The sequence below is a fragment of the Pleurodeles waltl genome, chromosome 4_2 (genome assembly GCF_031143425.1).
Source record: "Pleurodeles waltl isolate 20211129_DDA chromosome 4_2, aPleWal1.hap1.20221129, whole genome shotgun sequence".
In the NCBI taxonomy this organism is placed as follows: domain Eukaryota; kingdom Metazoa; phylum Chordata; class Amphibia; order Caudata; family Salamandridae; genus Pleurodeles; species Pleurodeles waltl.
This window is the reverse complement of record NC_090443.1, coordinates 1035735645-1035759776: the sequence shown is the minus strand read 5'-3', so window position 1 is coordinate 1035759776 and position 24132 is coordinate 1035735645. Positions and strand designations below refer to the sequence as shown.

The window sequence follows — 24132 nt, the reverse complement described above, 5'->3', positions numbered from 1 at the left end:
GCCCATAAGTATTCTAGTGTTGTGTTACTATGATAAGGAACCTTTATTTTTGTAATACTGTGTGGTTCTTTCATGTGTGATAAGTTGCTGTGTGACTGTAGTGGTATTGCATAAGCTTTGCATGCCTCCTAGATAAGTCTTGGCAACTCATCCACAGCTACCTCTAGAGAGTCCTGGCTTCCTAGATACTACCTACACTTCGCTAATAGGGGATACCTGGACCTGGTATAAGGTGATAACACCGTAGGTGTCCACCACACTTCAGTCCAGCTTCCTACTTCAACTGTCTTTTCAGAGAAAAAGCAAACTCGGCACTCAATCGCTTCAGGGATTCTAATGCTACGGCCAGGTCCTTGGGCCTTGCAGCAACCCCTCAGCCCCTCAGTCTGTTTTTCGCCCTTTTTGTCTATGTGGGATCCACCGCCCTCGTGGGTCAGGGAGAGACCAATCTGGCCAGTTCACCGCCCCCCTGTAAGAGGCTGGCTCTCTATATTTAGAATGAAAACATTGAGCACTGTGTTGAGAGTCCAGGCAACCCCACCTTGGTATCCTGAGGTAAAAATAGATAACCCAGTGCTCTGCGTTTGTGGTAGTGTGGGCGAGCAGTTAGGCTTATCCAGGAGTCGTGCTAAGCATTTGTTGTACTCACAGTCTCAATCAATGGGACACACACTGAAAGAATACCTCAAGTCCAATTTTACAAAAATAACACTGATTTATATATAATTTTTAAGACGAAGAACTTTGTTACAAGTTAAGTACGTTTTTAAATAAAAATACTTTTCAGTTTCAGAAATTGACAGTGCAATTTTTCAGTTCAGCGATGTGAACCCATGGGAGGAAAACAAGAATGCAGTTTTGGCAGGTAAGTATTCGACTTACAAATCCAGTTTTTGGGGTTCAGGTCAACACTAGGCAAGGTTCAAATTAGTACCAAGAGGGCACCCACAGCAGCAAATGGGCGGCCGGGTGCAAAAGTCAGATTCAGAGTCGGGCTCCCAATGTTAACCAGTGGAGACTGGGAGTGACTGAAGATGCGCTGCTTACCATGTGAGTAAAGCGGTGCCAGGGGCCGATGTTCTGGGGTTAAGACAAGCACAGAGGGAGCCACAAGGTAGAACCAAGCTTACACCCTCAGCGGCACTGGGGCGGCTGGGTGCAGAGTGCCAACACAGGGTCAGGCTCCCAGTGTTAACCAATGGGGTAAATTTGTTTTGATAAGAGGCTGCAGGCTCGAGTCAGGAGGCTGAACGAAGAAAACCCACAGCTGCCCAGGTAAGCTCTGATGTTGGGGGACTCGGGGACACTGTCGGTTCAGCTCCCCAAGGTTCAGGGGCTACTGATGCAGGGGTGTCCTTTGACGTCTGAAAACAGCTTACCTGGTGGTAACGGTCGGGGGAGTCTTCGGATTAAGGCTGCAGGCCTTGAGACAGAGTCCAGCAGGAGTCAGCCCATGGTGGAGTCGGGCTCAAAAGTGCTGAGGAACCTTCACAAGACTAGTGGGCCACTTGGGCTTGGGCCATGGGCATCGTGTGAAGAGATGGATACGGCTGCAGTTTCCTGGTTCCTCAGGGCAGAGCTCTTCTTTTGAAGATGTTTTCTTCTTGAATAGGTCTGCAGTTCTCAGGAGATCTTGATCTTTATCGAAGGCAGGCAGGTCTTCCAAGGTGTTGCAGGTCACTGAGCTTCAGGACAGGTCGTCTTTTGCTGCAGGTTCTTTGAGTGATGCAGACAGGCCTGTAGGGCTGGGGCCAAGTCAGTTGGTGTCTGCAGTCTTCCCTGCTGGTATGACACTTTAGTGTCTGGCTCTTCTTAGGTTGTCAGGAATCTGCTGTTCTGGTCAGGTGTAGCCACCTAAATACTGTATATAGGGGGTTTTAGGGGGAGTACCTGGCAGTAGCCAATGAGCTTCCTACCTTAGGGTGGCTACACCCACTATGGGACCATTTCCTTTGGGAAGGGGACACAACCCTGAGCCTAATTGGCTGTTTTTCCTTCCACCCAAGATGGAGGAAAATGAAATGGGGGGGTGGTCACCTCACCTCCAACACCTGAGGGGTGGTGCTGGCTGAGGGTAGCCACTCTGACTATTCTTTCTAGTTTTCCCGCCAGTCCTCCTGCCAAAGTGGGGTCTGGACCAGGGGTTGCCTTCTGCCAGTATCAGCATTTCAAACGTTGCTTGGCTTTTGAAGCTTCCCTCTTGAGCAGTGTACCTGCCTGGGGGTAGGAGGTGTGACACCTCCACCCTGGAAAAACTTTGTCTTGTGGCCCTAGAGAGCGTGGACTCTCACCCCAGGTGTCCAGAATCGTGTCTGGTGGCACCAGGCTGGCTAAGATCAGTCAGCAGATCAGTACTTGCAGGGGGCACCTCTAAGGTGCCCTCTGGGTATGTTTTCTAATAAATCCAACACTGGCACCAGTGAGGATATATTATCCTGAGTTGGTTGATACCAAATAACATAGGGTTCAGAGAAGCTGTCATGTAGCTGGGGAACCCGTAAGGACCAGTATCCAGCAGATGTACTTAAAATGACTTCCCTGAGCACTTGCTATGTCTGAGAATTGGCAAAGACATAACAGGGGCATAGCTACTCATGCAGCTGTGACCACGCGTATAATATAATGCACCCCTGCCTTCGGGCTATAAGGCCTGCCAGCGGGGTGACTTACATATATTACATTCAGTGTTAGGGGACATGTGTGTCGTGTTGTGCTTTCATTTTAGTTCTGCAATGGAAGTGAGGTGTGCACTTGGTGACAGGATCCTTGAGGGTGGCACAATCTGTGCTGCAGTTCTCAAGGGCCTTCTTTTAGTACCCCATGCCCTAGGTACCAGGGGTACCATTTACTAGGGACTTATAGTGGTAGCTAAAGGTTCTGCCAACTGTAAAAACAACTGTTCAGTTTCACGGGAAAGAACACTGGCACTGCGTATCTGGTTAGCAGGAACCCAGTGCATTCCAGTCAAAGTTGCATCCAAAAACCAGGCAAAAAGTGTGTGGGGGGTACTGCAACAAAAACCCAGTTTCCTACCCTCCACCGCAGCTGCCTCCAGTGCTTCCTAGTCTGACCAGGGAAATGTCAGAGGTAGGATCTGTTATCATCTGCTCCTCTGGCAATTCATTATATCAGACAGGAGGGTTTTGTAGATAGTCCGAAGGGGCGTCTCCCACCCCTTCGAGATTACCCCTCCATCCATGCCACCAATCTATGATCGGATTGCTGAGGATCACTTGACACTTCTCCTAGAGGAAGTTACAGCTCTTTTGGTCAATGGAGCCATAGAGGTCGTGGTTGCTATTCCTGCTACTCTTTGGTTCCCAAAAAGGACAAGGGCCTCCACCCTATCCTAGCTCTTTGGTCCCTCAATCCCCTCCTCAGTACCGAGAAGTTCAAAATGCTCACTCTGGCGCATGTTCTTTTAGCCCGGGACCTAGGAGACTGGATGGTAGTATTGGACTTGCAGGACACTTATTTCCATATTCCCGTCCTGCCTACCCACAGATGTTACTTAAAGTTCACGGTAGGCCACGAGCACTTTCAGTTCACCGTGCTCCCATTTGGTCTTCCCAGCACCCCTCGGGTGTTCACCAGGTGATGGTGTTGGTCGCAGCTCATCTGCGTAGGTCAGGGGTTTCAGTCTTCCCCTATCTCAAACTTCCCCTACCTCAACTCCTGGCTTTCTAAGGCTGGCTCACCCCAGGCTGTCATCTCCCACCTCCAGACTATGGCAGATCGCCTGCATTCACTTGGGTACACTATAAATGTGCCAAAGTCACACCTGACTCCCTCTCAGATGCTCGCTTTCATCTGAGCTGTTCTGGTCACAGTGCAATTTCAAGCTTATCCGCCAGAGCAGTGAGTCCAGGATATTAAGGCTATGATACTGATGTTTCAGCCTCTATCCTAGATTTTGTGAGAATGGCTCAGAGGCTGCTGGACCTCATGGCCTCCTGCATCCTTCTAGTGACACATGCCAGATGGCATATACGTGCTCTGCAGTGGGACCTGAAGTTCCAGTGGGCACAGCATCATGGGAATCTCTCCTACATGGTCCAGATTCTGGAGGGAACTGCGCAAGCTTTGCAGTGGTGGTTAATGATATACGATTGGGTCAGTGCCAGAACTCTCTTCCTTCCCTAACCAGATCTGACAGTAGTGACAGATGCAACACTCCTGGGCTGGGGCGGCCATCTGGGAGAGGCAGAGATCAGAGGCATCTCGGCTCTGGTGGAGTCCAGACCCCATATCAACCTGTTGGAGCGTTTTGCGATCAGACTAGCATTAAAAGCATTTCTTTGGTCTCTCAAGGGAAAGGTAGTGCAGGTGTTCATGGACAACACCCCGCCATTTGGTACTGCAACAAGCAGAGTGGGGTGGGGTTGTGCACCCTTTGTCAGGAGACTCTGCGACTCTGGACATGGCTGGACTTTGAGGGCATTTTCTTGGTAGTTCAACATCTGGTGTGTTCTCTGAAAGCCACAGTGGACGAACTCAGCAGACAATGCTTAGTCGATCACGAATTGCTTCTCCATCCAGAGATGGTGCAAGGTCTCTTTTAGCAGTGAGGAGAGCCTTGGTTAGATCTGTTTGCCTCCACAGAGAATGTGTAATGTCAGCAGTATCGCACGCTGGAGTTTCCAAGGTGGCACTCGCTCTGCAATGCTTTTCATCTCGAGTGGAACTTAGGCCTCCTGTACGCCTTTCTGCCCATACCACTTTTACTCAGAGTTCTTAAGAAGTTCAAGAACGACCAGGCCCAAGTAATCCTTGTGGCTCTGGACTGGGTACAAAGAGTCGAGCTACTGAGTATGAACATCGATCCTCTGATCAGACTGCCCCTTTAGGAGGATCTTCTGTCAGAGCAGCAGGGAAGGGTTTTCAACCCGAACCTGTCCAGTCTCCATCTTCTTGTGTGGAGATTGAGTGGTAGCAGTTTACAGCTTTTGACCTTCCGCCTGAAGTCTAACTTAATCTTGGCAGACCTTCTGCCCTTCTTTCTGAGTTCCTTTTGTTTATCCCTCCTCTGGCCCAGCAGGGCTCTGCTATGGGCACTCTCAATGGTTATCTGTCTGCCATTTCAGTTTTTTTGCGGTTGCCTGATCAACCTCCCTTGTTTAAGTCTCCTTTTCTAAATGGGTTCCCTAAAGACCTTAATCATATGGTACCTCCATCTCCATTCATTATGCCCCATGGGGATTTGAGTTCCAGTTTTGACATTCCTTATGTGTGCTCCTTTTAAGCCTCTGCACAATTGTCCTCTCAGGCTTCTCACTTTGAAAACAGCCTTTCTTGTGGCAATTACATCTGAGTGCAGGGTGAGTGAGCTGCAGGCCTCTTTTCTGGCAAAAGTGGTTAGGCCCCTACATGTAGGCCAATCCATCATCTTGCCTACTTTTTATGCAACCCCACATCCTTCTAAGGAACAGGAGAGACTCCACCGCCTGAACCCAAAAAGGTGTTCTATCTTGATCGTACCAAAAAGTTCCAGATGATCAACTCTTTGTTGGTTATGTGGGTGCATAGAAATGTCAGGCAGTGCATAAGAGAAGCATTTCCAGATGGGTTGTACTCTCCATTAAAATGTGCTACGCACTGACTTAAGAAGCAACTCCCTGCAGGTTTGCGTGCAACCACTGCTTAGCATGTGGAGTTCCAGTCCTTGACATCTGTCAGGCGGCAATGTGGGCAGTCACTATAAGATGAACAAGTTACTTACTTTCGGTAATGCCTTATCTGGTAGAGACAATACATAGTTGCAGATTCTTTACTGATACAATACATAGTTGCAGATTCTTTATTGACCCACCCATCCTCCCCGCTCTGTGAACTGATTTATAGGGACAGGGACTCCCCCCTTTCAGGGCCTTAGTTTTGACACACCAATGGTCAGTGTTCTTCATAGTTCTGTGCTTCTGGCGTGGAAAGTCAAGAAAAGAGCACCAAGGTTGCACCTATATAGAACCTGCAATGTCATTTCCTGCGCAGATGACACCAACTGAAGTGGACCCAATCGACGCCACCTAACAGTACGCAGGGGTACTGCTGGAGAAAAATCTCTGCATCCAGACTGATGCTTGGGGAAATTCTAAGGTAAAGAATCTGCAACTAAATATTGTCTCTACCAGATAAGGCGTTACCAAAGGTAAGTAAGTTGTCCTTCAGGACTTGTGGATCGAGTCCTGTGATGGCAGCTGCAGCATTTTGTTTCAGATGGGGCCAACCACTCAAATCTTTTGGTACCACAGTACCAACCTAGGCACCACAGAACCTAAATGGCCCAAAAAGTAAATACTCCAAGGGCCAAACAGAAGGCCCCAGTTTTTAAAAAGACGGTTCCATGGGAGACCCCCAGGATCAATCGCCCAGACCACCCAGAGTACCTCTTTAAATGAGAAATCCTTAAAAACGGCTGAACGGATTTACACCAAATAACAAAAAGCACGCTTTCTTAGTAAAGTTGTAACTTTTTGCCAAATTTTGAATAATTCCATTCAGCTTTCTGTATCCCTACTTAAAATTTCCTATGTGAGTTAATATGGAAATAAAAATTTTCAAGACCACCTTTTTACCTTTTTTCTAGTCCCCTGCTTGACAGATCAGTGCAAAACGTTCCAGGAGGTAGCTGAAGTGGATGAACGTTTTTGGAAGCATTCAGCAAATGGCGTCAAAGTTATTAGTAAAAAAAAGACACTCTATCTATGTAAACTCTGGCCTAATAATAACAATGGTAATGCACATCTCCATATGTGATTTATACCATGGCATTTTTGTCACGTGTATTTCGTTTTTTTTAAATGCATTTAGCCAAAACCAGGATGGAAGGTGATAAATATGTGGAAGAGATAAAATCAGAATGAAAAGGTCAGGTGCCCATTAAGTGAGATTTTTCACTGTGTAACGTCATTCTAACCTGCAATCAGTGAGTCAGTTAACAGTGATTTCAGATTCACTCCACTGTGGTGGTGACCTTGCACTGTAGTTACAAGTAGGTGTTTATTAGTACAGATGCTCTGACTAACATGTGGGACTGGGCCACATTTATTTTCAGTGCCACATATGCATGCCATGGCAGTAAAAAGAAATGTAGGCCAATAACATGTTGTTAAGGACACCTCTGCTAATAAACACATTCACACATTAAATGCTGGATTGTAAAATGGAAGTGAAACTAAATGGCAGTGAAAATGCCCACTGCGTCTTGATATACCTACTGCCAAACATGTACAGCACCTGAGACCTTACAAGTGTGAAACAACATCCCATGCACCATCACAACCATCACTCCCAGCCCGCTTAACTTATGACAAGTCTGAAATGACATCTCTGTTCTACATTAAATATTGTAGTAGTCTGCACACAGCATTGCCTCTGAAGGATTAACTCTTTTTTCCTCACTTCAGGGAGCCCCAATGTTGGGAAAATCATAATGGCAGCTGCAGCGAAGCATATGACACCCATCACACTGGAACTGGGTGGGAAGAACCCCTGCTTCATTGATAATGCATGCGACCCCGTGACCACAGCCAAAAGAGTCCTCTGGTCCCACTTTTTCAATGCTGGTCAGACTTGTGTGTCTCCAGACTATGTGCTGTGCACAAAGGAGATGGAGGAGCAGCTGGTGCTGGCCATGAAGGAGACTCTGGAGGAGTTTTATGGAAAGGACCCGAAGCAGTCCCCCGACTTCGCACGTATTATCAACGACCGACACTTCCAGAGGTTAAAGGCATTGCTGGGATCTGGCACTGTAGCCATCGGTGGAGATTATGATGAGAAAGAGAGATACATTGGTGCGTGGTTTTGAATTATTATTCACTCTTCGTTAGAAGCTGTTAAATGTCTTTGTTTATTGATCTGTTTTCGCCAGAATGAGCTTTGAGACCTTTTGAAACCTCCAGCATCTTTCTTGTTTGTTGTTACCACAGATCTAAAAGTAGCATTTCTGTGCATTTCTGCATTATGGAGTCATATTCTTATAGTTATGGTGTAAGCTGAGTAAGTACCAGCTCCTTTGTCCATCCATTATCAGACACTGTTCAATACCATCTGCATAGATGATACATATACTCCTAAGCAAAGAACTCTACTGGAGCACAGAGTGTGATGTGGCTCCCACTCAATAATGTTCAAACATCTGAGGCTGTAGCCTTAATACTGACTTAAAAGAGCAGCTTTACTCGATGACCATCTGGACCCTAAATAATACATTTTATTGCTGGGGTTAAGGTGACGCAGAACCCTTTAGGCTTCGGTAGGGAAAGGGCTCCATTTGTGAGTTGAAGGTGCAATTCTACTTACTGTCCATAAGGGTCTTGAGCACAAAAAACAGTTCTTCCATTACTGAGTTAAAGGAACAGGTCCTATCACTGCCCACCAGACCCATTACCTAGAAGATGCTCTATCCATGAGCTGATCAAGCAAACCATCCCACTCCTCATCTGCCCTTAACCAAGATGAAGGTCTATGTCTAACCTAAGGCCCCATGTATCAGGTATATAGGCGGAATATCAGAAACAAAAATATTGTGGGACAAAATATTGTATCCGGAATAACGAGGACACAAATATTGTGAAAGTAAGTTTCTATACCTAAGCAAATTTTTACTACATATAACACCACATATAGGTACCTTGACTATATATATGTATATTTTTAAGATATGTAGATATGGAGTTAAGAATAGTAAATCTATACCTATCTATTTGCCCCTACCGTGTTGATATTTTGGCCCTGAAAGTTTTTTAAGATCTTCTGTCCACACAATATTTTTGTTTTCGATATTCTGTTAGTAATCCATGAATCATGTACTAATCCATCACAGTGCAAAGATAATTATTTGCTAGGTTTCGCAGAATCTTGCCCCACTATTATCAATGAGGTAGGAGTCTGTTTGCAGCCCCACTGAAAAGGCTGAGAATGCAGGAATGGAGACCTGCAATTGGCAGCAGACATCCATTCCTGCATTCACATTCACAAAATTACATATTTTCGGTTCTGATTGCAACCTATGTCCTTTACTAATCATTAAATAAAATCGCCAAATTGCAAAGGGCTTTGAAGAGTGTACCTATTGATGAAGCTATTTTTAATAATATATTAAGATGATAGATAAAGCGCCTAGGCAGGATTGGAGCAGTGTTGCCCCGAAGAGCACTTGAGGTGATGTACCCCTAACAGATTGTATCAATCAATAACTCAAATAGCATATTCAAAGCATAAGCCATCCTGAGTCAGCAGCAAATTTGAAATGATGTAGGTTTATTAAACAATGCATCATTACAGAAGGCAAAAATATGGTTAGTCGGTCAGTAATATTCATGCATGTAGCATTAATGCAGCATGAGTAGGCTCAAGGCCTTACACAGCAAAATTCAAGAAGGAAAGAAAAACTCTCACAGACCGGCAAGGCAAATCACAGAATAATAAAGCAAATCTGACTCTCCTCCAAGGTGAGCCCTCTTTTATAGGAAAATACTCTGTAGAAATCTTGCCGTCAACATAAGGTGAACAAAATATTACATAGGCGCAACCAATTATAATTCAGAGTAAAATGCAACAATACTAAACATTATCCCCTAAATAAATAAAAATAAGTTCCCTTCTGACCTAATGTAATTGTGTGTGGCAATACAGATCTCAATTCACACAAAACAATGACCGACATATGAGTCTTACCGACATATGAGTCTTAGGCAGGAAGAACTGAAGAAGATTAAACAGTAACATTTGAGAGGACAACAACAAAATAGCACTAAAAAGCTTTTCACTTGTGCACATTTTGATACATGTGGAAAGAAAAAAATGAAAACACACAGGCCCTCATTTTAACCCTGGCGGTCTTTTGACTGCAAGGGTTAATGTGGCGGTATCACCGCCAACAGGCTGGCGGTGTATACCGCCACATTATGTTATGTTATGTTATGTTATGTTATTTTTATTTGTACCGCGCACAGCTGCCCCAGCAAAGGGGCGTCCCGGCGCTTTGAGAAGGTAAACACAACACAGCACTAAAAGCGGGCAAAAGAAGACAAAACACAACAGATAAGCTTAGACAAATAAAAAGGTCTTAATAGCCCGCCTAAACTGAAGGAGCTCATCAATGGCCCGGATTTGTGGAGGAAGAGAATTCCACCAACTCGCTGCCAGGACTCGAAAAGAGCGGCCCCCAATTCTGCTCAGCTTAAAGCGCGGAACCACTGCTAAGTTCTGGCCTAACGATCTAAGAGTGCGAGAGGGAACATAAGGAATCAGCAATTTCTCCATGATTTGCGGGGAAGTACCATTTAAGATTTTAAATGCAAAACAGAGAACCTTAAATCTAATCCTCTGCTGCACAGGGAGCCAGTGGAGAGAGCGCAGAGTATTGGACACCGAACATCGCCTGGGGAGACCAGTCACCAGTCGGGCCGCAGCGTTTTGAACCCGCTGGAGCCGCCGAAATTCTGACTGGTTTATCCCCGCCAGTAGGGAGTTGGCATAGTCCAACCTAGACAGCACTGATGCTTGAACCACCAGCTGTCTTGTAGGTGCATCAAAGAATTTGAGGATAGGTCGAAGTCCTCTGATGATGCCATAGCAAGAAGCCGCCACCTTCTTGGTATGACAGATGAAACTCAGAGAAGAATCAAACCATACCCCCAAGTTTTTTATCTCTGCCGCTGGGAGGGGAGTCACACCCAACTCTGAAGGCCACCATTTATCATCCCACAAAACCACCTGTTTACCAACCACCATAATCTCCGTCTTTTTGGTGTTTAACTGGAGACAGTTGGATTTCATCCAGTTAGCCACTTCCCGCAGACCATCACAAAACCTGGGAGCCTCCAGGTCTGAGTCCCCACTCAGTGTGACCGCCAGCTGCGTATCATCTGCGTAGGATACCATGGTTAGGCCCCACCGCTTGACGACCGCAGCCAACGGTCTCACATACAGATTGAAAAGGGTGGGACTCAGTGAAGACCCCTGTGGGACTCCCTGGTCTAACGGGTAGAGTGACGACTTACCGGGCGGGATCGCCACCTGGAATGACCTATCCATAAGGAAGGAACGAAACCAGTGCAAGGCGGAGCCAGAAACGCCCACCTCCTCAAGACGCCGAATCAGAATTCCGTGCGAGACCGTGTCGAAGGCGGCACTAAGATCTAATAACAACAGTGCCGCCGTCCGACCGGAATCCATCACGGAGCGCAGATGCTCGACCATCGAGAGGAGGGCCGTCTCCGTACTATGACCCGCGCGGAACCCGTTCTGGGTAGGATCAAGAATGTTAAACCTACCAAGGTGGTCTGTAAGAGTGGCATTCACATGGGCCTCTGCTATTTTCGTGGCCCAAGGAAGAAGGGAGATAGGGCGGTAGCTTTCAGGTTTAAGGGGGTCAAGGGTCGCCTTCTTCAGAATTGGCGTAACTACTGCCTGCTTCCATCTAACGGGAACCACTCCAGAAGAAAGAGACAGGTTGATCAAGGACAGTACCGGGGAGCGGCAAACCGGTGCCAGAGTCTTAAGTTGGGCGGGTTTCAACAGGTCAGCCGGAGAGCCAGACTTAATTTTGGCGCTGAGATAGTCAAACATCTCCAGAGATAAGGGGGGTAAGATGGAAAGACATTCCCCCTCACCTAAGGTGCGACCAACCTGCTCTAGCATCAGGGAACCCGTTGGGAAAGTGCGATAGATGGCTTGCACTTTTTCATGAAAGAAAGAGGCCAAACCCTCACAATGTGAATCCGAGCATATTTCCCCTGCAATTACTCTCTTCGCCATCAGGTCCTTTAATACTTTAAAAATAAGTTTCGATGGATTGGTAGAATTCTGAAACTGTTGAGCATAAAAGGAGGCACGAGTTTGACACACTGCCCTGTGATAAATCTTGATTTTAGCAAGATAACATATTTTCAGATCAGAGTCATATGACTTCCTCCATAATCTTTCGGCCTGTCTACAGACCCTCTTAAGAGATGCCAAGGAAGTGTCATACCAAGGGCTCGGCTCCTTCCGGTGACACTTAGACCAACACATAGGAATCAGAGAATCGAGGGCACCAGAAATCCACTCACAGAAGGAGTCGTATCCACAATCGACCTCAGTGAGCGGACCTAAAGGAGCCTTCTCGAGCTGATGATAAAAATCCTCCAGACTTAATTTGTTCCAGTGTCGTTTAAGAACAAATCTATCCTGAGATACAAAAGGAGAGTCAGACAGAGAGCATGCCATTTTCACCAGCATGTGGTCTGTCCAGACCAACTGAGAGGAACCAAGAACTCTGAGACCTTCTAAATTTGTGAAGAACGGGTCAAGAATATGACCACCTTTATGTGTGGGGAAGGTAATCATCTGCGAGAGCTGTAAAGCCTCAAGATCCGCCAAAAAGCTCCTAATAGTAGGTAAGGAAGGACAGTCCAAATGGAGATTAAGATCTCCCACAACATTAAAATTTGCGCATCCTAGTGCCTCTATGCTAATATACTCAGGAAGAGTAGCCCTAAAAACAGAATCACAGCCCGGAGGCCGGTAAATTAATAACCCAGAGAAGGTAAACTGATGACTAAACGCTATTTTAAATAGGGCACCCTCACACCCCAAAAGTTCAGCGGCTTTCCACTGACAGGGATAACACCGTTTGGTGACCATCGCAATACCTCCACCTCTAGTCGTACGATTTAAATTAAAAATAGCATATTCTGGGGGAAAAGCTAAGTTAGTTATCGAGGAGTCAGAGTCCTGGAGCCACGTTTCCGTCAGAAAAAGCACATCCGGCGAACCATCAGCAAGAAGGTCGTAAATCTCCTGATAGTGCTTTACCACAGATCTGACGTTTAAGCTCCAGATACTCAAGTCCCGTTGTCCTATCCTCTTTACAGCAGGCCCTAAGGAGCGTATAAGGGAGGGGGGTTCCAATGACCATACACCGCACCTACAGTGATATGGGCCACACAACGGGCCTACAGGCGAACACTCGCAACGTGTACATTGACCCCGAAGGGCCAGTAAATCGGACCTACTATAGGTTCTCAAACGAACAGTCATGATTACCAGGTCCAGAGTTCTGCCACGAGCCGCGCTTCCTTAGCGCGGACGGGCGCAGACGGGCACGACTCTGGCACGACTCTGGCACGACTCTGGCACAGCGAAGGCATGCCCGCTGCGCGTATCCGCTGCGCGTTGGGGGGAGCTTTAAATAGGCGTCCCTCCACTCAGCCGGAGCGCTAGACCGCTCGTCAGCAACCCCACCCAGAGTGATCACCACTCCAAGATGGCGCCCAAAGTGACCACCACTCCAAGATGGCGCCCAAAGTGACCACCACTCCAAGATGGCGCCCAAAATCAATACCCCAGAGACCGGACCCGCCAAACAGCGGTGGGAGAACCGATTAGAGTGCAGGTAAGGGGGTTACAATAACTCCTATAAAATCAGGGCAATGAACAACTAAAAAAGAACACAAATAGTTATAAAGGTAGCTTTTAAAATAATATCGCAGTATAGAGGCGCATAACGCGATGCAAAGCGCGAGTACCTTCTCAGGGCAGCCCCCAGGGCAGGTCGCCTTAAATAGGCGTCCCTCCACTCAGCCGGAGCGCTAGACCGCTCGTCAGCAACCCCACCCAGAGTGATCACCACTCCAAGATGGCGCCCAAAGTGACCACCACTCCAAGATGGCGCCCAAAGTCACCACCACTCCAAGATGGCACCCAAAATCAATACCCCAGAGACCGGACCCGCCAAACAGCGGTGGGAGAACCGATTAGAGTGCAGGTAAGGGGGTTACAATAAGTCCTATAAAATCAGGGCAATAAACAACTAAAAAAGAACACAAATAGTTATAAAGGTAGCTTTTAAAATAATATCACAGTATAGAGGCGCATAACGCGATGCAAAGCGCGAGTACCTTCTCAGGGTACATTATGAGATTGGCGGGTTGGCTGCAGCCAACCCGCCACTTCTCCACTCATACCACCATGGCGGTAGGAGCCACCGGGCCGGAGATATCTATCTCCAGCCCGGTGGCCGACATGGTACCGCCCATGGCATTGTGATCCGGCCTACCACCATGGGTTTCGTGGAATTCCTTCTCTGTCACTGGTAGGTGGCTCCCCCATTCCCCAACACTCACCTGATCCCCCCCACCATCCAGACTCGCCTCCCACCCCCTCCGATCCACTCACTCACCCCCCATACACGCACATACCACACACCCCACAGCCACACATGCACACATCACCTCCCCACCGCCACTACAGTCACAGCACCCCTCACATCACACACCCCCTCCCTGCATACATGCACACAGACACCCACATGCACCAGTCATACACCCATTCAGTTAGACATACACACATTCATTCATGCATACTTCCAGACATACTCACACACATTCTAACACACAATCACACTGACATGCAGACATGCACTCACTTCACCATTCTTACACGCATTCACTCACACACATACACCAGTGCAAACAACACAAAACACACAGACGCATTCACACATGCACTCACACACTCAAACACACACACACAACATCCCCTCCCCTGTCGGAAGCCCAACTTACCTTGGTCGAGGAGGTCTTCCGGCAGGGAATGGGACGGGGCACTGCTACCGCCAGCAGCGCCCCGCCAGGAGAACACCACCAGGCCGTATTACTGGACATACTACAGCTGGCGGCGTTCAACTGGTGTAGTCCACCACCATGAGCACTGCCGGATTTTCACCCTTATTGTGGCGGAAGTCAGGAGGTGCTCATAATATGGCAGACGGATGGTAACTGTGGTGGTGGTATGTTGGTGGCTATCACCGCGGCCGTAGGCGGTAAGTACCGCCGATGACATAATTAGGGCCAGAGTCACATGTAAAATTCAAGATGGAGTCAAGGCCTAGTTCAGGCCTAGTGTGGATAAGGTAAGAAAACTTATTTATAAAATGTGCAGAATCATAAGCAAATATTTATTATTTAGAAAATATCTCCCAGAAATCCATAATGTGATGATGAAATCATCACATCATACAGTATTTTATCTACACAGCTAATTCCAGAGTTTCCATTGTTTTCAGTCTCTTGCGCCTCGAGTCTTCCAAACTTTTGTTATCATCATAGGCTCACATTTTAAGGTTCTCCAGCTCGATATTGTCTCTTTCTCATCCTCAGGCATTGCTGGCACCTTCTTTTCACTTTCTTAAGTAAGATCTTTGCAAAAAATTGCTTTGAGAATTTTAAGCAAAAGAATAAGGATGATACGACATATACAAATAATAATTAGTGGAGTTACTATTTTCTGGAAAACACTTCAACCTATATGATCAAACCATCCGGCAACCTTTGCAGAGCCCTTTCCAGTCTGACTTAACCATGTCCCAGCAAACTCCTATATCCAATGCCCTTTAAGGCCCTTTGCCTCACGTAAAATGGTAGTGATATAACTAATATGTGAGTAAGCTACTGTTGTCTGGAATGTTAGTACAGCACAGCTAAATCTTCAACATACAACAGACTCTGCCCTCTTTTGCAAAGATATTTAATACAAGGCGCTTTTGCATCAACATAGAACATGTAGCCAGTAATTCTTCATCAATGTGAGTTAATTCTGTAGCAGTGTTAGTAGAGAGTCTATCTACAAAAGTAGACAGCTTTTTCTCATTATTCAATGCCACACCAATAGGCAGTGTGTCCAGAACCAGTTTTGGTTTTTCTAAGACCAGTGTCATCCCCATCACTCAGTTCATTCACATGATGCACACGGGAAAAGACTAATGTAAGATATCAGCTTCCCACCCAATTACGTACGATGTTAAATTAGGCGATTCTACCAAAGACATAATAAACTCCTCTAAATATTGGTTCTCTTCCATCAAAAATGTATCAACTAGATAACTCTAATTACATTCGCTTTTTCCAACCAGTTCTATTACCTCATCATGTTGACATTGCTCACATACCGGCCACAGTACTCCTTTTTTTTTGCTCCATTCTCAGCCTAGGATGCACTTTCAATACCTGAATTTCTCTTCTTCTGCTTGCTTCAAATTACTCACTCTTGCTTCCTCGCTATTGCTTCTATTCCCACTTTTCTATCATTATATTGCCTAATAAATTCACACTGTACTTCATTCCCTTTACACACAAGCTTATTATTAGTCATCACAAATTTTAAATTAGGTTGCATTATAAATCTCAAATGATTAAAAGCAGGTTCTCTCATGTGGGATTACCATGTATAGTCATAAGCACTGAACGAGGTGGACTCGTTGTCAGTGGGTTCCTCAACGTTGATCTAGGTCTGCATGATGATGGTGTTGTCACTGTTTGTCCCTGTTGTTTTGACATCGATCTGCAGTGCTTCCTCAACGTCGACCCATGGGTAGATGGCGAACAGGTCGGCGTTTTGCCTCTTCTTGACGTCAACGTTCTCAACGTTGACCGGGACTGATGCCTTTTTTCAGCCGTTTTCTGTCTGGAACGTCCTCCAGAGGCAGATGACAGAGCCCTGGTACAGGACTGACCCTCTCCTCACTCTGAGGTCCCACCTGCAGATTGCGCCTTCTGCTTTCCCGCTCCTCTGCACCTTGAAGGTGATTCTTCTCTCTTTTGCGAAGAGTGCATCTTGAAAAGTTCTTGCAAATATGGCAAGTGTCAGGAAAATGTGTATCTGGAAGACAGACAATATATACTCTGTGAGGATCTGTCTTGGTCTTTTTCCTCCCACAGTCTGGGCACTTATCAAAAAGAGATGGCGTTTTTGAAGCTAAAAACACAAATTCCTTTCAGAAACTGACAGAAAAAGGTGGGGAGAGACCAAAGATGTCGAGTGAATAGGGTGTCAGTAAAATTCAGAGGTGATTTTTCTTGAGAAAATAAACTAAAATTGGCTGAGCTCAGTGTTCCAGGGTCCTGTCAGCAGGAGCCAGAAAAAAGAACTGAAGCAACTACCACCAGCTGTGCATGATGGGATAGTGTGTTCTTAAAGGCACAGCCTCTATTTAGTCATATAATGGGAGCCTATGAGGCTACTCTGTCCTACTTGCCTTCATCTCTATCATAAAAAAGAGTTTGTGATGGAGATTCAAGACTTTAGCTAGGTAGCCTATGTACATAGGCTGCATTATTTGTCTCTTTCTTAAGTGTCTTTAAAGGCCTTCCTGAAGGAAGGCGAAAATCTCCACTTAAGAAGATATATTTAGAAAAAGTGCTCCAGGGTCCCCGCTCATGGGCTGGACCACTCTAGGGTTATGACTTCTCATAGATCCCCTACCAGAACTGGAGTTACAGGAAATAAATTGTTCCTTCCAGGTCTTTGGTTGTAGGAAGTTCTCCCAAGGAAATGTTGAAATGAATGAGATAAGGTGTTAAAAAGTTTTGATCGCAAAAACCAATACATGATAATGAATAGGTCAAAGAAAGTTGCATACTCTAACATCAAATTATGGTATATTCTCTTTACAATTATCTTAAAAAGTATCCTTATGTGCTATTTTTGTCTACTACACTATTATATGTGTTGGTTAATTCAACACTTTTATTTTTAGGCAGCGAGTCATCCCCAACCAGTGACATTATCAGCAAGCCAACTAAAATAAATACTATTATTATTACAAATATTATTTGTAAAATTGAGCAGCACCTTTGCTTGCTAATTGCCCTGCTCCTTTTATAAAAGTTCTAAAAGGAAAATACAAATTTAAATACTAATCTTTGCTTTACAGAAATCAAAATCAAGCTGTAGTGATTTAAAAAAATTCAAACGCCTTAGTCCAATAATTAGAGTTCAAGAAAGCCTTATTATCTTCACCTGGATGCCACGTCTTCATTTGCAGTCTTCACTGTCTTCATGTGAGATGTGTGGATTCATTGTGGCAAACCTTCACATTTCATATCAGTGTTCATCACAAGGATCACCTATTGTCGACCTTTTCACCTTGGCTCGAGAAAACATTTGTGAACATGTTTCTTCACCAACTCCCAGCCGACAGACTGGAGAGCATGATACATTTCTTCCTTGGATGGTAAAGTTGCCAAATTCACCTGTTGAGAAACTGTGCGTACCACTTCAGTCGGGCTGTTGGAGCAGTGTCATCCCTGACACAGTTCTTGCTGATGGGATATAGGGGATTCTCATTGTTCTTCCCATCAAGACTTTGGGCCTCATTCTGACCGCCGCCCGCCTCGCGGGAACCGCCATATGGCCGCTCCGCGGTCAAAAGACCGCGGAGGCCATTCAGGCTTTCCCGCTGGGCTGGCGGGCGACCGCCAGAAGGCCGCCCGCCAGCCCAGCGTGAAACCCCTCCCCACGAGGAAGCCGGCTCCGAATGGAGCCGGCGGAGTGGGTATGTGCGACGGGTGCAGTGGCACCCGTCGCGTATTTCAGTGTGCATAGCAGACACTGAAATACATAGTGGGGCCCTCTTACGGGGGCCCCTGCAGTGCCCATGCCATTGGCATGGGCACTGCAGGGGCCCCCAGGGGCCCCGCGGCACCCCCTACCGCCATCCTGTTCCTGGCGGGAGACCCGCCAGGATCAGGATGGCGGTAGGGGGTGTCAGAATCCCCATGGCGGCGGAGCGGAGGATTCTGTAGGGCAGTGGAAAACCGGCGGGAGACCGCCGGTTTTCCTAGTCTGACCGCGGCCGAACCGCCGCGGTCAGAATGCCCTGCGGGGCACCGCCGGTCTGTCGGCGGTGCTCCCGCCGACCCTGGCCCCGGCGGTCTGAGACCGCCGGGGTCAGAATGACCCCCTTTGTAAGAAGACAGCCCTGCCTTCATATTTGGAGTGTTTCTGAGGCTTATAATAACAATGGGGGATGTTTCTGGCCAATTCACTGATGTTGCGGGACATACTTTAGTCAGATTTTATTTCTCTGTGCCCTTGATTTGATCCACTGCTCCTGATTCTTCTGTTCTTTAACTGCAATGGAACTTCTGCTCAATCTGCAAGGCTGCGTACTGTAGCTTACTTCACCTATTTCACTCCTAAAATAATTACCTTTATCTGATTTTAAAGCAGTTGACATGCTGAATCTAAGGGCCAAGTCCTTCAATAATAGTTTGGCCACTGTCATACTGTTGCATCACTTTGTTCAGTAGGCCTCAACCCGCCTAGAGGATAAGAATACAATCACCTTAGATTGTAATAAAGCAGCATTTCAACAAAGGATACCTGTAACCGGGTGAATGGTCCCTTTGACTTTCTTATGTTACTTACCATCACCAGTGTTTCCTTCCTGCAAATTACCTGTTTACAGGTAACACAACACTGCCAGTCAAGTAACACAGTGTTGGCTTTTACACCAATACTTGTTGAATAATCGGACCATCGGATCAGGACCTACTTGCAATAAGTGTATTACCGATCACAATCCCTTCGCTTTGCTGAACTGCAAGACAAACCTCTGCTACCAATTTCAGACAACTTGGAAGTGCTGTGGCTACTGGATCTAATGTGGCAGAGACATGGGCCACAGACATTTTTATTTCACCTTCTTTCTGTGTAAGCCCTGATAATGTACAACCGTCTTTCTCATGAGAGAACAAGTAAAAATCTTTGTCATAATTTGGCATCGCTAGTGTGGGTGCACTACAATTTGTCTGTGACATCCAGGAGGCACTCATGCATTCTTTGTCCCAGGCACCAGATGACTCCCATCACTGTGAGTAAGCCTCAGTAAAGATTTGGCAATCAAAAAAAATGATTGGAATCCACTGAAACAGTAGCCAACCATTCCCAGGAAAATCCTCACCTCTGTTAATTTTCTCTCCATCTTTCTCTACTCTATTTTCTTTGTGTTGCCCGCATTGTCCACCAAAACTGACAATGCTATCTTTGATAATATGATAAAATAACAGATAAACCATTTACGCAGGATAAGGGGCAAGTGTTATCCTCAAGAGTTGGGGCCAGATGTATCAAAAGAATTGCATTCACATACAGTGTAAATTGGTAAATTTCACTGTTTGCTAAATATCCTTTCACAATGTATGACATGCATAGCAGCCCCATTTTAGGGAATCACCATTTTTTGCGATTCCCTAAAATTGCAACTCCAAAAAGAAAATTGCAAATAGGGAATTCCTATTTGCGATTCCCTAACGACATGTAACAAGCATTTCTTAAATACAAACTGAGCATTTAGGAAATGCAATTACCATCAACTCCAATCTGATGGTAACTATGTCCAATTTTACAAATGCATTTAAAATGCCATGTAGCACGCTTTACATGTGCACAGTGTTTTTTGGGGGTGCCTCAAAGGGGTCCTCAGGCCCTCAGCACCCTTGATTTCACATTTTCTAATTTCCTAACAGCAAATTGCAAATTAGGAAATGCAAAACCATTGACACCTATGGGCCTTCAGGCCCATCGGAACAAATGGAAACGCTATTTTGTTACGTAGCATTTTGCATTCCCTAAATAGCGATTTCTTAAAATTTACTATTTAGGGAATGCAAAATGTGATTTTGATCCATCTGGCCAATGATGAGGTAATGTACCACTAACACATCATAACTGTCAAGTAATCAAATAGCATATTCAAAGAATAAGCCTTTTTGAGTCAGCAGTGCATTTGAAATCATGTACTGTTAAACAATTAAATAATCATGGAAGGTAAAAATGTAGTCAGATTTTACTAACGACATATAGCATTGATGTAGCATGAGTAGGCTTTAGGCCTTTCACAGCCAAATTCAAGAATGAGACAAAACCTCTCTGGCAAATTACATCATTGCAAAGCAAGTCTGACTCTCCTTTAAAGTGAGCCCTCTTTTATAGGAAAATACACAATAAAAATCACACTGTTAGCATCAGGTGAGCAGAAATGTTACATAGGCTCAGCCAATCATAAGACAGACTAACATGCAACAACACCAAACACCGTCCTCTAAATGAATAATAATTAGTATCCTTCTGACGTACTGGCATCGGATTATGACAGTATAAATCCTGTAACACATAAAACAATGACAGATTTATGAAATGAATAGACCTTCTGAATCTCGGGCAGGAACAGCGAGAGAACCTTAAAACATAGGGCAGCTGAGTTCACCAAGAACAACATATCACTTCAAAGCATTTCCCTTGTGCACATTTTAATTTGTGTGGAGGGATAAAAAATGATCATCACTCCTCATGCTCTCTCCATGTTTGTAGACCTATCAGCGTAAACGTGGTCACTGCACTCAGCACTGCACTTAGGACAGGACCCACTGGGTGACTTCTTGGGCCAAGTGGCTTCCATGCAATAAGATACTATGAATTTATAATATAGACCTAGAGGATTAGATCTTAATGAAAACTGACTCACTTTAACACTGGGTTCCTCATAATCAATTCTGAGCTTGATAGCAGCACAGGAAAAAGGTGTCACATCAACTCAAAGCAGGCCTTTGCTCTCCCAGTGCAAAATGCCATATCTCTTGGGCTAAACCCAACCCTAATCCCCATATCAGAATCTGGAACTCTAGTTAAAGTTACTAATATCATCTAACAGAGTTACATCTAGACAGAGGCTATAATGCTAATACGGCAAAGCAGAAAGTGAGGGTGCCAAAGCCATTTGTTTTTTTAATTGTTTTAAAATATGCTTTACAGGGAGTGCAGAATTATTAGGCAAGTTGTATTTTTGAGGATTAATTTTATTATTGAACAACAACCATGTTCTCAATGAACCCAAAAAACTCATTAATATTAAAACTGAATATTTTTGGAAGTAGTTTTTAGTTTGTTTTTAGTTTTAGCTATGTTAGGGGGATATCTGTGTGTGCAGGTGACTATCACTGTGCATAATTATTAGGCAACTTAACAAAAAAAAATATATACCCATTTCAATTATTTTTCATTACCAGTGAAACCAATATAACATCTCAACATTCACAAATATACATTTCTGACATTCAAAAACAAAACAAAAACAAATCAGTGACCAATATAGCCACCTTTCTTTGCAAGGACACTCAAAAGCCTGCCATCCATGGATTCTGTCAGTGTTTTGATGTGTTCACCATCAACATTGCGTGCAGCAGCAACCACAGCCTCCCAGACACTGTTCAGAGAGGTGTACTGTTTTCCCTCCTTGTAAATCTCACATTTGATGATGGACCACAGGTTCTCAATGGGGTTCAGATCAGGTGAACAAGGAGGCCATGTCATTAGATTTCCTTCCTTTATACCCTTTCTTGCCAGCCACGCTGTGGAGTACTTGGACGCGTGTGATGGAGCATTGTCCTGCATGAAAATCATGTTTTTCTTGAAGGATGCAGACTTCTTCCTGTACCACTGCTTGAAGAAGGTGTCTTCCAGGAACTGGCAGTAGAACTGGGAGTTGAGCTTGACTCCATCCTCAACCCGAAAAGGCCCCACAAGCTCATCTTTGATGATACCAGCCCAAACCAGTACTCCACCTCCACCTTGCTGGCGTCTGAGTCGGACTGGAGCTCTCTGTCCTTTACCAATCCAGCCACGGGCCCATCCATCTGGCCCATCAAGACTCCCTCTCATTTCATCAGTCCATAAAACCTTAGAAAAATCAGTCTTGAGATATTTCTTGGCCCAGTCTTGACGTTTCAGCTTGTGTGTCTTGTTCAGTGGTGGTCGTCTTTCAGCCTTTCTTACCTTGGCCATGTCTCTGAGTATTGCACACCTTGTGCTTTTGGGCACTCCAGTGATGTTGCAGCTCTGAAATATGGCCAAACTGGTGGCAAGTGGCATCGTGGCAGCTGCACGCTTGACTTTTCTCAGTTCATGGGCAGTTATTTTGCGCCTTGGTTTTTCCACACGCTTCTTGCGACTCTGTTGACTATTTTGAATGAAACGCTTGATTGTTCGATGATCACGCTTCAGAAGCTTTGCAATTTTAAGAGTGCTGCATCCCTCTGCAGGATATCTCACTATTTTTGACTTTTCTGAGCCTGTCAAGTCCTTCTTTTGACCCATTTTGCCAAAGGAAAGGAAGTTGCCTAATAATTATGCACACCTGATATAGTGTGTTGATGTCATTAGACCACACCCCTTCTCATTACAGAGATGCACATCACCTAATATGCTTAATTGGTAGTAGGCTTTCAAGCCTATACAGCTTGGAGTAAGACAACATGCATAAAGAGGATGATGTGGTCAAAATACTCATTTGCCTAATAATTCTGCACTCCCTGTATTAGTTTCAAGTATGCAAAAAATGTTATTGATGACAAAATACCTGTCATAGTTAAGCTTTTCAAAAGTAGAAGTGATCAGCTGGGTTCGGTGTGTCCTATATATTTTCCCGATGAGAGGAAAAATTAAGCATTGCGACTATACTGACAAAGCTTTTACTGGTAAAAAGCTAGTAATTGCTTCCAGAAATGTAACAAGGCATATATAGCCCTCCTATTCCACTCTCTGCCTCCCAGGAGTGTCCTAGGTTTGTATACTGTGGTGAGCAATATCTCAGGTGAGCGGGGGTATACACTTGCATACTAAAAAAAGGAAAAAAATTACAAAATAATGAAAAAATTTAGCTATGCGGGCTGTGGGATCTCCACAATGTCTCCCAATCATCTTTGGGGGACAGAGACGCCTGAACTAGGCTGGGTATGAGGGGTCTGAGAGAACCAAAGCTTAGCTGGATTTGTTTTTGCAGCTAGAAAGGGGAGAGCGCTATAGTTGTCTCCTTTTCGGTGGTGCCCCGGAAGGATGGGTGGTTAAATCAAGGTAGATGCTTGTCATCAATCCCATGCTCTTTAAATCAATGGAGAAGTTCATCCCACCTCTCTGTTATCAGGCTGTATCTCAATCCCCTTTTCTCTTTACATCTAAGGGCGTGTCCCTCGGCCTCCACCCAGTATTCAACCTTCTGTTTCAATGTGACGATTGTGAGGTGCATTTGAGATTTCCATCTCATGGTGATGGCTCTTTTCATTAATATAAGGGCGGAGTCAGTAAATTTAGTTATAACTTTAAATTTCTTGGATGTAGGGTAAATACCTAAGAGGCAGACCTCCATCTGTTCTGAGTTTTTGTTTTTTAGTTTGAAAATGCTTTATTACAAAAAGAAATAATACAAGGAAAACCACAATACAAGTTGGTGAGAAATGCACAAACAAATATATGAACATTAACTCTTAAAGTACAATTGTAACCTTAAAGTGATAATGATAAGTGTAACAAATA

At 45.1% G+C, this 24132-nt stretch overlaps 1 protein-coding gene across 1 annotated transcript in view; it reads left to right on the top strand.

The window, feature by feature from the left end:
• LOC138293661 (aldehyde dehydrogenase family 3 member B1-like) overlaps positions 1 to 24132 on the top strand; it is a 346834-nt gene that overhangs the window by 226283 nt on the left and 96419 nt on the right. Inside the window, exon 7 of the mRNA XM_069232958.1 lies at positions 7404 to 7790. Within this exon, the coding sequence (XP_069089059.1) occupies positions 7404 to 7790 (387 nt within the window). The remainder of the gene's footprint in view (positions 1 to 7403; positions 7791 to 24132) is intronic.